The 11271-nt window shown below is 42.0% G+C and overlaps 1 protein-coding gene across 10 annotated transcripts in view; it reads left to right on the top strand.

Annotated features, from left to right (window-relative positions):
- NSD1 (nuclear receptor binding SET domain protein 1) overlaps positions 1–11271 on the top strand; it is a 112935-nt gene that overhangs the window by 67803 nt on the left and 33861 nt on the right. For all 10 annotated transcript variants that reach the window (XM_042451801.1, XM_042451800.1, XM_042451802.1 and 7 more), the window contains exons 8-11: positions 744–850; positions 4507–4582; positions 5970–6088; positions 8223–8366. In XM_042451801.1, the coding sequence (XP_042307735.1) occupies positions 744–850; positions 4507–4582; positions 5970–6088; positions 8223–8366 (446 nt within the window). The remainder of the gene's footprint in view (positions 1–743; positions 851–4506; positions 4583–5969; positions 6089–8222; positions 8367–11271) is intronic.

Genomic DNA, 11271 nt, shown 5'->3' with positions numbered 1-11271 from the left:
TACCGCCTTTCCAAAAGGATCAAAGCAGTTTACAAAATTATATAAAAATACATAATACATAAACGATTTACATAAGCAAATAAATAAAATACCCAAACATTACATAACATATACAAACTAAGTACCACTCTCCCCCATTCACTTCCCTACAAAAAGGAGGTGACATAACCTGCCCCCCTCTCTCCCCCATTTTCTCTAGGTGAAGACTGTGTGTGAAAGAGTGAGTACATGTTGGGTAGGGTTTATGGGTATGCTGGCCTTGGCTAAGCCTGCCAGGACTTTGGTGTGCCCACTGCTAGCATGCTGTCCCCAAGATGCTATATTGAATGCCAAGGAAGTTGGCAACCCAATGGTGATAGCCCCTGTTAGGTTATTGTTGTTTTAATATTGATACATCATGGTGACCAATTCAGAACTGCCAAAGTATATGCCAGGTTTTGTGGCAAATTGTGTATGGGTTGCAGTCACTATTTAAGACAATTAGCATGTGGATGCTGGGCAAACAGACTGAGACATTTACTATCCAAAGGCTGAGATTGTATGTGAAGTTACATGCGCTGTAAATCTACAGAAAGCAAGGGCCTTTCATAAGGCATAGCCTATATTGTCAGGTTGTAGATGACTTTGGGAAGCGCAAATGTAACAAATAATGTCACTATCAGTATTCAGGTTGTCATTTGATACTGGTAAAAGAGTAGCTTTTATCCAGTGAAGAAAATACCACATGTGCAACTTTATTGCAGGGAACTTTGGGAACAAGCGCCGGAGGAAACCAACAAAAAAGATCTTGGAATCCAATGATTTAGATACTACATATATACCAAAGAGAGAATGGAGTTCCATAAAGAAGGTGGGTTCCTTTCTTCAGCTTCAAAATTTTATCTGTCTAGAATAGTGGTTCCCACACTACCACCCACTTTCCTCTTGGGCAACAACCCTAGCACCCCCCTCTCATGTATATTTCTTGATATTAGGTCTACAGTTCTACTGCAAATTCAGAACAATCTGTCTCAGTCCCTGCTCCTTTTGCATCCATTGATCTTTGGAGCAGCAGGCTGAGCATCAGACTAACCAGCGACAGAAGCCTCTTGCCATGCTGCCCTTGCGGCAAAGGCCGATCACTCTCGGTCACTGCTCAACCAGCCGCGTGGTACCTGCTCCCAAGATGACTAGGTGCAAAGGGAGAAGCTTCTCTCCAGTGAGGGAGGACTCTCAATCCTTCTTCACTGGAGTGGAAAGGGTTTACAGATCCCACTTGCTCTACACTGGAGCCTGGTGTGGATGAGGAACGGGAGAGATTTTAACTATGGGAGCCATTTCAAGGTGAAGGACTTTTCCCAAGAATTAAGCCCAGATACTACTTCTTTTCCTTCCCCACAAACATATATTTCCCACACAGCATCAAATGTTCTCCCCCCCCCCCCCAATATACAAACATTGTTTCTCCTGTTACATCTTCTCTCCGCCTATCCAATGAAATAAAACAGGACTGGCAGAGCAGCTCCAACCTGCCAGCCAAGCACCAGCAAAGCTCACAAAGGATCAGTGTGTTCCCAAATGTGAAAGTTCCTTTTTTCCTCCACTTCTCCTCCACTGCCACATGCTCTAAATCCTTGTTCCAGTCAGTCTCAAAATGGTACTGCTCCAAAATAATGTCCTGTGCCCAAGCCTCGCAAGAGTTTCCCAGCCGCCTCTGCCCCATCAGTGAAAGATGCAGCTATGAGACTGAGCTCACACAGGCAGGCAAAGAGTGGGTCTTGCCATCATACAAAATGCATTGTGGTTTTACGGAACCTTGAAAAGAAGTTTCATACAACCCTCATCCCCACTATGGTCCCAAAAGCTGCTGGTTCCACTTTTATTTTCTTGCACACCAATACTTTGACTGAAGGCCCCCCTGCTGCCCCCTTTCCCCTCACCTAGATCTTTCCAGCACCCTTTGGAGGGAGGGGCGGCGTACCATCCACTTTGGAAATCACTGATCTAGAATATGAAGATGTGGTATGCCTCTGGGTGTAAAATAGCTACAACTACAAGAAATTAATGACAGCGTTTATTTGATGAGGGCATGGTAACTAATCAGTCCATGCAAAGTAATATAGAACTTGATATATCAATTTCCCATTTGGACTTTTGTTAAAACGCACACAACTTGATAATGGTTTGGTTCATTATGTAGAGTAGAAAGCCTGTGACATACAAAACTGTTTTTTTTTTCTTACTTGGTCACCAAAACTGTAATAATAACAATAACGTAAATAATAGCAGCAGCAGCCCCAGGATTTAAGAGAAAAATTATTTCCAGAAATTTTGCCTCCTTTTCAGTGACCCTTAAGATGACTCACAACTTCTAATAAAAATTAAAACCATTGATAAACATTGAACAGTAAAAATCGGATACTGTAAAAATTGTATAATAAAAGCAAGAGATAAAATAGCCCAAAAGTTCATAGCATGAAAAGACCAAAGTCTTTTTTTAAAGTTACATTTTGATTTGTGAAGTCGAAGGCTTTCATGGCTAGCATCCATAGTTTTTTGTGGGTTTTTCAGGCTATGTGGCCATGTTCTAGAAGAGTTTATTTCTGACGTTTCGCCAGCTTCAGTGGCTGGGATCCTCAGAGAATGCTTGCCTGGAAAGGAGTTGGGTATAAATATATACACTGTATTCTGCTCTGGTCAGGCCCCACCTAGAATATTGTGTCCAGTTCTGGGCACCACAATTCAGAAAGGACATTGAGAAACTGGAGCGTGTCCAAAGGAGGGCGACAAAAATGGTGAAGGGTCTGGAAACCATGCCCTATGAGGAACGACTTAGGGAGCTGGGGATGTTTAGCCTGGAGAAAAGAAGGTTAAGAGGTGATATGATAGCCCTGTTTAAATATTTGAAAGGATGTCATATTGAAGAGGGAGCAAGCTTGTTTTCTGCTGCTCCAGAGAACAGGACCCGGAACAATGGATGCAAGCTACAGGAAAAGAGATTCCATCTGAACATTAGGAGGAACTTCCTGACAGTAAGGGCTGTTCGACAGTGGAATGCACTCCCTGGGAGGGTGATAGAGTCTCCTTCCTTGGAGGTCTTTAAACAGAGGCTGGATGGCCATCTGTCAGGGATGCTTTGATTTGGATTTCCTGCATGGCAGGGGGTTGGACTGGATGGCCCTAGTGGTCTCTTCCAACTCTACGATTCTATGATTCTATATACTGTGTGACCTGGGAGGGCAGGAATGATTTGCATGTGTATTGTTCGTTTAATAATGGCAGGCCTCAGGGTAGGAGGGTATGCAAAAGAGGATTAGTGTCTGCTTGATTAGTGCTCATTGTCTACTGGAAAACCCCTGACCCTGGGAAATTTCTCATTTGCATTTGTTGAGTCTTCATCTTGCTATTTTTCAGGACTGGTAGCCAAACCTTGTTAGTTTAAGGGTAACAATTTCCTGTTGAAATTGTTCAGGTGTTTGGACCTGGATGCCAGCCATGAAAGCCTTCAACTTCACAATACATTTTGATTGTTTTCCCAAAACAAGGATAAGATGATATAGTCACAGTGGGTCCGTCCCTTACGCAGGAGATCTGTTCTGGATCCTCCCACATAAGGGGAATTCCACATATGCTTTAGCCCTATTCAAAAGAATGGGGCTCGTGCCCATGGCGTGGTGTGGTGCATGAGCCATTACCCCTTCTGGTGTGCACCAAGCATTTTCCCAGTGCGGCTTTCAGCATATGCTGAAAGCCGCATGTTGCGCCTGCATATAATATATAATGCAGGCGCCCTGTGTATAGATCTCTTTAAGGAAGTATATTTCTTGAGCTTGGTGCCATATGGCCTTGCATTCTTATCTGTTGCACTTCAAGTAAGAGGAGGCTGTCTTTGGGGCCCAGATGTCAAAGGACCTGACTGAGCCAAGAATACAGAAGGACATGGCCCTTGAGATATCTTAATCCCAAAGTATTTTCCTGAATCTACACACTAGAGCAGGAGTGGGCTATTGTGGTCCTCCAGTTATGTTGAACCGCAACTCTCATTGACCCTGAAAATATATATCCAGTGAGGAATCATGGAAGCTGCAGTTCTGAAACATTCGGAATGTCTGATTTGCTCAGCCCCATTCTGAGGCTTGATTGCTTTTTTGTTTAGTGCTGTCTTCAGTATATTTTATGTTTTTAAATATATTGAAGGCATTAAATACATTAAATTCAATGAACGCCTCCTCCCAGTTTATTAGTATTTTACTGTTTATTAAAGTTATGTTTTTGTCTGCTTCAGCTGTAAAGCAAGATTCTTTAATTATTATATGATTATTCCCAGATTTATTGCCACCCAGTGGGCAAGGTATTAGTTGCTTCCTTCCTGTCCTTCCAAGTATGGTAATTTGAGGTGTAACCTGTAATTATTATTTTTTTAAAATATACTGAGATAGAATTGCAGTTGAGATTAGCTCAGAGAAATGAACCTCCTTTTAGGTATGTGAATTTGCTTGGTAAAGTGTCTGTGTTGCTTATCTTCAGTGTTCTGAGGCTGGTCCTTTGGATATTGAAATGTCTGAGTTTTACTCCACCACTCAGCTTCTGGATGCTGCTGAAGGTAGGTAGCACATTTGTTCTTTAGAATAAAGCAGACAGCTACCATGGAAGTGAGTTAATAGGCAGTTTTACTGCTAAGTATGATTATGGCCCGGGACAGATGGGCCAAAAGCAGCGTGCCACCACTGATACTAGGGTTCCTGAGCACACAGCATCTGCACACTCGGAAAACTAGCACATGACGGCGGCGGCATCATGGCGGCATCCCATCCATACGGGGGCCACCATCTTGGCGTAAGTGACATGCAGTGTATAGACATCTCTGTGCATCGCTTACATCCTGACGTCCGTGCAGCATCAGAAAAAGAACCCGGTTTTTCCAGGTTCTTTTTGGGGCAGAGAGACACTGGCTGCTACAGCGTCCCTCTGGGGGGAAACCAGACACCTCCAGCTACCCTAACAGGAAAGTATGTACTGGGCCTATACCTACAAGGTAGAGGGTTGGAATAAATGGTTCTTGTGATACTTGTAATTCTGTGATTCTATGAAATAAGTTTATATGAAACATATCTTTGATTATCTTGGTCCAAATTAAAGTGAAGGAGCTGTATCTGGCTGCATCCATACTGAAGAAGTAATCCAGTTTCACAGACTTTTAACTTCCATGGCTTAGTGCTATGGACCTCTGGGAATTATAGTTTGTTGTGGCACCAGAGCTCTCTAACAGAGAAGTCTAAATGTCTCACAAAACTATAGTTCCCAGAATTCCATAGCATTGCTTCCCATCATTAAAAGCTGTGTAAAACTGCATTAATTCTGCAATGCGGATCAAGCCTTTATCTCATTAGATTGAACCCATTTTAAAAGAACAACATCTTGGCCAACAATATTACCTGCAGTTCCAAAGGTAATGATGGATTCAAGAGCATTCCCAAATCTAAAAATCTGAGGGATGGATCTGGCCAAAAGACTGGTTATCAGAAGGAGAGGAACAAATTACTGTTCAAATCCCAGACATCTCCTTTGACTTAACTTTATGAATTTTCAGCTGATGCTGTCCACGTTTTTCTTCATGATCATAAGGATGATAAACTTGTAGGTGGTTTCTTAGATATCAGCTCTTTTGCAATGTGACATTCATAGAGATAGCAAGATCTATCCTGTTCTTAAATACAGTGATATTTTCTTCCAGCTGTCAGTATTCATAAGATAATAAGACAAGGAAGTCTTTTTCCTTGGGTACAAATAAAATGAAAACAATATGAATTTTTATTATGTATGTTTTACTTTCCGGTGAGAGGTTTGCTGCCACTTTCTCTAAGTAGAAAAAAGAAATAAGGTTGACTATAGATACCTTGATACAAGATGAAAAGTGTTGGCTTCTGGTGTTTTAAGTCTGAGGGCCAGAGATTTCAGAACTGTCATGGAACATACTTTTCCTGTTGCAGCTCCTGAAAAGGTTCCTGTGAAACAGAGAAGGCGAAGGCGTCAGCGGCGCACCTTTGCTGCAGCACCATATAAAAAAGAAAAGCGTGTACGTTTAGTGAGAGAAAGACCCAGCTCTGAGGTACTGCTACACTTGGTTGTTTTTTAATTGTATCATATTTGATAAACTTGGCTGGCATTCTTTTGAAAAGATCAGAAATAGTTGATAGTGTTGCAGTAGCAACAACAAAGGTTTAAAAGAGACGTCACAGCAGACATTGGAGATTTTTGTCCAGTCTCACTCCAAACTGGTCTCTTTCTTTAAAAAAAAAACTGCTATAAGCCTCATTATTAGGCTATTATTGGGGCAGTGTCAGAAACAGTTTTAGACCTTAGTATGCTGAATTTTATTTGACAGACTTGAAAGGATATCTTATAAGAAATGGGTCTTATTCCATTCTAATGTGGAAAGGAAGGAAGAAGATCCAGTACTGTACTGGACTTTTGCTGGCAGAAAAGCAAATGTAACAGAAGTGTGTGTGTGTGTGTGTGTGAGATCATCCTTTCCCAATGCATTCCAGAAAATCATCTGGAGTCTATTTTTTTTGCAGCCCTAAGTGCTGGAAAGGAAGGGAAAGAAATTACATCACATTGATGCCACAGTACCATCACAATGTTGGGCTTAGGCTGAAAATCAGACGTTTTGAACATCTTATTTATTTATTTATTTTCTGCCTTTTTCTTGGTATAGGGACTGAAGGTGGCTAACAAAATTTAAACAGTGCAAGCTAAAAACAATACAGAGGATTAAAATATGGGTACAAACTTTAAAAAACAAACAATTTAAAAAAGTTAAAAACATTACACATTAACATTTAAAATATATTAAAAACTCTATACAAACCCTGCATAGCATTTAAAGTCCATGTCAGTTTGAGCTAGTGGCATAAGAATGTTTTTATCTGCCTCCGAAAGGAGTCCAGGGATGGCACCATGCTTCCAGAGCCTGGGAGCAGCCAAGGAGAAGTTCTTTTCTCTTGTTCCCACCAAACAAAACTGAGAGGTTGGTGGGATGGAGAGAACGGCATCTCTTGATGTCTCAGTGCTCTAGTGGGCTCGTAAACTATAATATACAGTATATAGTTTTCCCAGGAGTGTAGGCTGATTTTTTAAATTAAAAAAACCCAATGAGGTCACCTTTCTGCTCTATAGTGTTGGCAGTACTTCTTCTTGGGTGTTCCTGGATGGTGCTCAGTGGTTATTTGGAAGTGGAAGTGGAAGTGCACAACTTTTCTTTGCAAGATTTAGTGCAAACAGGAGGGTAAACACAGTGTATAATTTATGCTAAATTAGTGGTGAATTTTGCAAAGAACTATAGACTGTAAGTTAAAAGCAGTCATAGTGCTGCCTGTGGACCACTTCTGGACCCTATGTTTGTGGCCCTTGTTTTTAAACAACAACAACAAATTTTTGGGTAGTTCCTGCCTCAGACTAAAGCCTCCTAAATGCATGAAAACACATGAAAATAATCCCACCCCACCCCCGCAAAAGCAATCTAGAACCTTATGCTAGCCCCAGATACTTCAGTTTTCCTCTGCAGTCCCTCTTAAAATGGCAAAAGAAAGTGAAGGGATGTTGTTTCCGTTCACCATTTTGAGAGGGTTGCAGTGGAAAATGAAAATATTTAAGTTTGCTGTGAAAGTATCTGCTGTAAGGAAGAGTCTAGGTCTTGCTCCACAAACATTTGCCCATATCTGCTGTAAATCAAGATTTGAAGTATTTATTATGTGGTCATGTTTATAATCTGCTCTTTTTTCTCTGTGGGTCAGATCAAAGTGCTGGTACAAATGAACCAGCCTGTTCCAAAACAATACAGAAGATTAAAATATAGGAAAGTTATTTTGTGCTTATTGGCATTGGATTTACATTGTGTGTCAAGATCCCAAGTGGCCTTTTGATGATTATGAGAATCTCCAATATAACTGTTTTAATTAAGGTTTACTGTTATACAACAGCAAAACAGTCATATTTCCTAAAGTTCAGAATGTTTCTTTCCCTCAGCAAAACCTTAAAGTGGAGCACTGTGAGGAGAGTTAGCACCACAGCATGAGCACCTTCTTCATTGTGATTAGGGTTAGAGGCGTTACGTTCAGCTCAGCAAGCAGGTTGGCAGAATATCTCAATGCTTTGTAGCCAGACTGACTGCAGCCCAAGAAAGGGGGTAGATTGCAAATAGAATCTGATCATCCAATATTTTCATTTTTCCCCTTTTAAAGGGGAACAGGGCAGCTCGGGGAACAACTGGAAGCCCCAAGGAGATTACCAACGAAGGGTCTGAAAATTACCATGGAGTGCCTTCTTCAAGAAAGATACAGGGGGAGCGAGGAGGAGGGGCCGCCTTGAAGGAAAATGTGTGTCAGGTGGGTATCTGAGATACTTTGTTCTGCATGTCGATGATATGAGAAGACACCCCCAAACAGCTAGAGTACCTGTGGAAGGATTATCTTCACAGGAACTAGTGTACCCCAACTCTTTGTAGAGCAATGATCTTTTGGGTTGTCTTCCTCTTTTATCCTGAAATAAAATTTGCATCAACGGGACTCTTCAGTTTTTGTTAGCATGGATGTAAACATTTTCTGTCTGCATTAGTTGTTACGTGTGTCATTCTGCATACTTTTTAGTTTGACAGGAAGTGGGAATGGGATGGTCTTGTAGGAATTACAGTTCTAAAAGGTGACTTGCAGGGGAGGCATGGATGGCAATCCCGAAAAGGCATGAATAAGCCATAAATGTTATAATTTGAGCTGCACATAAATTTATCTACATTCTTAGGAGAAAAGCAAAATTGGAAAAGTTATTTTGTGTAATGCAAGTTCCAGGATCCTCCCCATCAGTGGCCATACTGTCTGGGATATTCTTGTAAGTTGCATTTCCAAAAAGTAACTTTTCCAAGTTGTAGAAAAACATTTTTTCAAAGGAATCTCTGTGGGAAATGTTTTGATGGGGGTTTTCTGTGTAAGCGGGGATTTTTTGTTGTCATCATTGCTTTAATGTTCCAGCTGTCACAGCTGTGGCCCCTGAGGGACTGAAAAGCAGTCAGGTGCATTTCCATCATGCCTTGGCCCAGAGGCTGGTGAGAGGCCCTCCCTCCGTGTTCTGTCTGCCATTGCTCTGGCCTCTGAGGGAGAGAAGAACAGCCAGCATCTGCTGGACTTGATCTGCTCCTCTGAAAGGATCACTTTTCCTTACGTTTCATAGCTTATTTAGACTGTAAGCCTGAGGGCAGGAAATCGTCAAATTAATGGTGTGTAAGCTTCTCTGAGATGGTTTTTAGCTGAAGGGTAGGGCAAAATAAATCACTTCCAGACTGTGATAATTGTTGGGATATAGAGTCCCAAGGAAAATGTACAACGTGGGTTTTAATAGTAACAAGGCATAAAAAAGTTACTATGAGCCATAATGATTAGGCATTTAAACAGGCATCAAAAAGATATTCAACAAGTGCTGTAAAGTCCTGTAGGATGCTGCCAGTCTGAGAAGTCCCTCAGGCACAGTGGCTGGATCCTTTGTGGCGCCAGAGGGAGAGGCAAGGCCTAGTAAGCCTCACGGAGCTCTTGCTGGAGTAGTGACAAGCATTTTACTCAGAGTGGGTTGTTACTAGTGTGGATGGTGTCGGTGTATATATTGTTGTACACAGTGGAACTTCTTCTAAGAGTAAAAGCCTCATCTAGAGAAGTTTAAGTGTCTCTTTGCTGATTGAGAAAGGGAGAGGGGTTTCTCCAGCTCACAAGCTGCTGACTACAGTCACGAAGGTGGAAAATCTGGTGCCAAACGTTGATGTGTTGCCTTACACGCTGCGTAGCAACATCAAAAGTGTTTTAACAAGGGTTATGGGCCCAGTGTGTGCCTCAGGGTCTGCTGTGTATCTGAGTCAGAAGCTGTTTTCTGAGCAGTTATCCAGAAGAGCAGCTAAAACTATCTGAGGGCCGGAAGGCAAAGAGTTAAGGAGCTGAGCTGCCAGCCATGTTCTTATATTCAGCAGATAGTGAGAGCTGTGGAAGGCTGTCAAGGCCGAGCATTTGTTTGTTTTGTTGCCGGCATGGATTTCATGAAGTTCCCAAAGTTAAATTACTCCAATGGGCTGCCTATGCCAAGGCAGTCCTAATAAGAGAAGAACTCTGGGATGTAAGAAGGTTTAACTGTCAAAAATGCTGAAGAAGATAAAAGAGCCAGAGCTAGGTTATGTCTCACTCTGGAGCTCAGTCAGTTAGACCATGTAAGGGATAAGGTATCTGCTAAGGAGGTTTGGGATGCACTGAAAGAAGTGCATCAATCTGATTCTGCACTGTCGAAAATGCTCTGGAGCAAGAGACTGTATGCTTGTAAGATGCAAAAGGGACAGTCTCCAGAAGAGCATCTGTCCACCATACGACATCTATTCCTAGAGGTAGAAAACAGAGGAATAAAGTTGGCTAAAGAACAAAAAGCATACATATTACTAAGCAGCTTATCCAGTGAATTTGATCATATACTATACAGCTTACAGGGGGTTCCAGAGAGTGAGCTCTCAATGGACTTGGTGTCGACACGTGTCTTGGAGAAATGCCAAGAGGGCGTTTTGAGAAAGGCATTCAAAGACAGTAACATGCCGAACCAAGGTCAGAAAACACATCATCAGAGGCAGTTCAACAAGGTGAGAGTGCAGCTGTTTGCAAAGTCAGGAGATGCTACAATTGCAGGCAGCCAGGTCATCTCAAGAGGAACTGCAAGAATCCACATGCTGCCAGAAAGAAGGAACAACACAGGTCTCCTGGGAACAGGAAAGGAGTTGTGTCAGTAGTGAAGAACAGTGACTGTCAAGCCCATCTCGCTGCTAAAGCCAGATACATTTGGCTTGTTGACAGTGGAGCAACCCTTCATTTAGTTAACAGGAAGTCTTTGCTGAAGAACTGCAAGCCCTCATGTGTAGACTCTGTGGGTTTGGCTGACAGGGGTTCAAGCCAAATAAGGACATGGGAACTGTGTATTTTCCTGGGTTTGCTAAAGAATTTGAGAATGTGTTGTGTGTTCCCCAATCGCAAAATTGCATTGTGTCCTCACTGACTACAGACAGATATGCCCTACATTTTGAGGGGGATAATAATATAATAATATAATATTTATTTACTTATACCCCACTCTTCAGCCAAGGCTATCAGAGCGGCTTACAAATTGTTAATTAGACATTTCCCTGCCCTCAGGCTTACAATCTAAAGAGACAAGACACATAAGGAGAAGGGAATAGCAGTGGGGAAGGGGGAAAGTCCAGCAGATCTGCTCTCCCTC

Source organism: Sceloporus undulatus, chromosome 2 (assembly GCF_019175285.1).
Source record: "Sceloporus undulatus isolate JIND9_A2432 ecotype Alabama chromosome 2, SceUnd_v1.1, whole genome shotgun sequence".
Classification (NCBI taxonomy): domain Eukaryota; kingdom Metazoa; phylum Chordata; class Lepidosauria; order Squamata; family Phrynosomatidae; genus Sceloporus; species Sceloporus undulatus.
The sequence above is the reverse complement of the archived record's forward strand: the minus strand, read 5'-3'. Positions and strand labels throughout refer to the sequence as shown.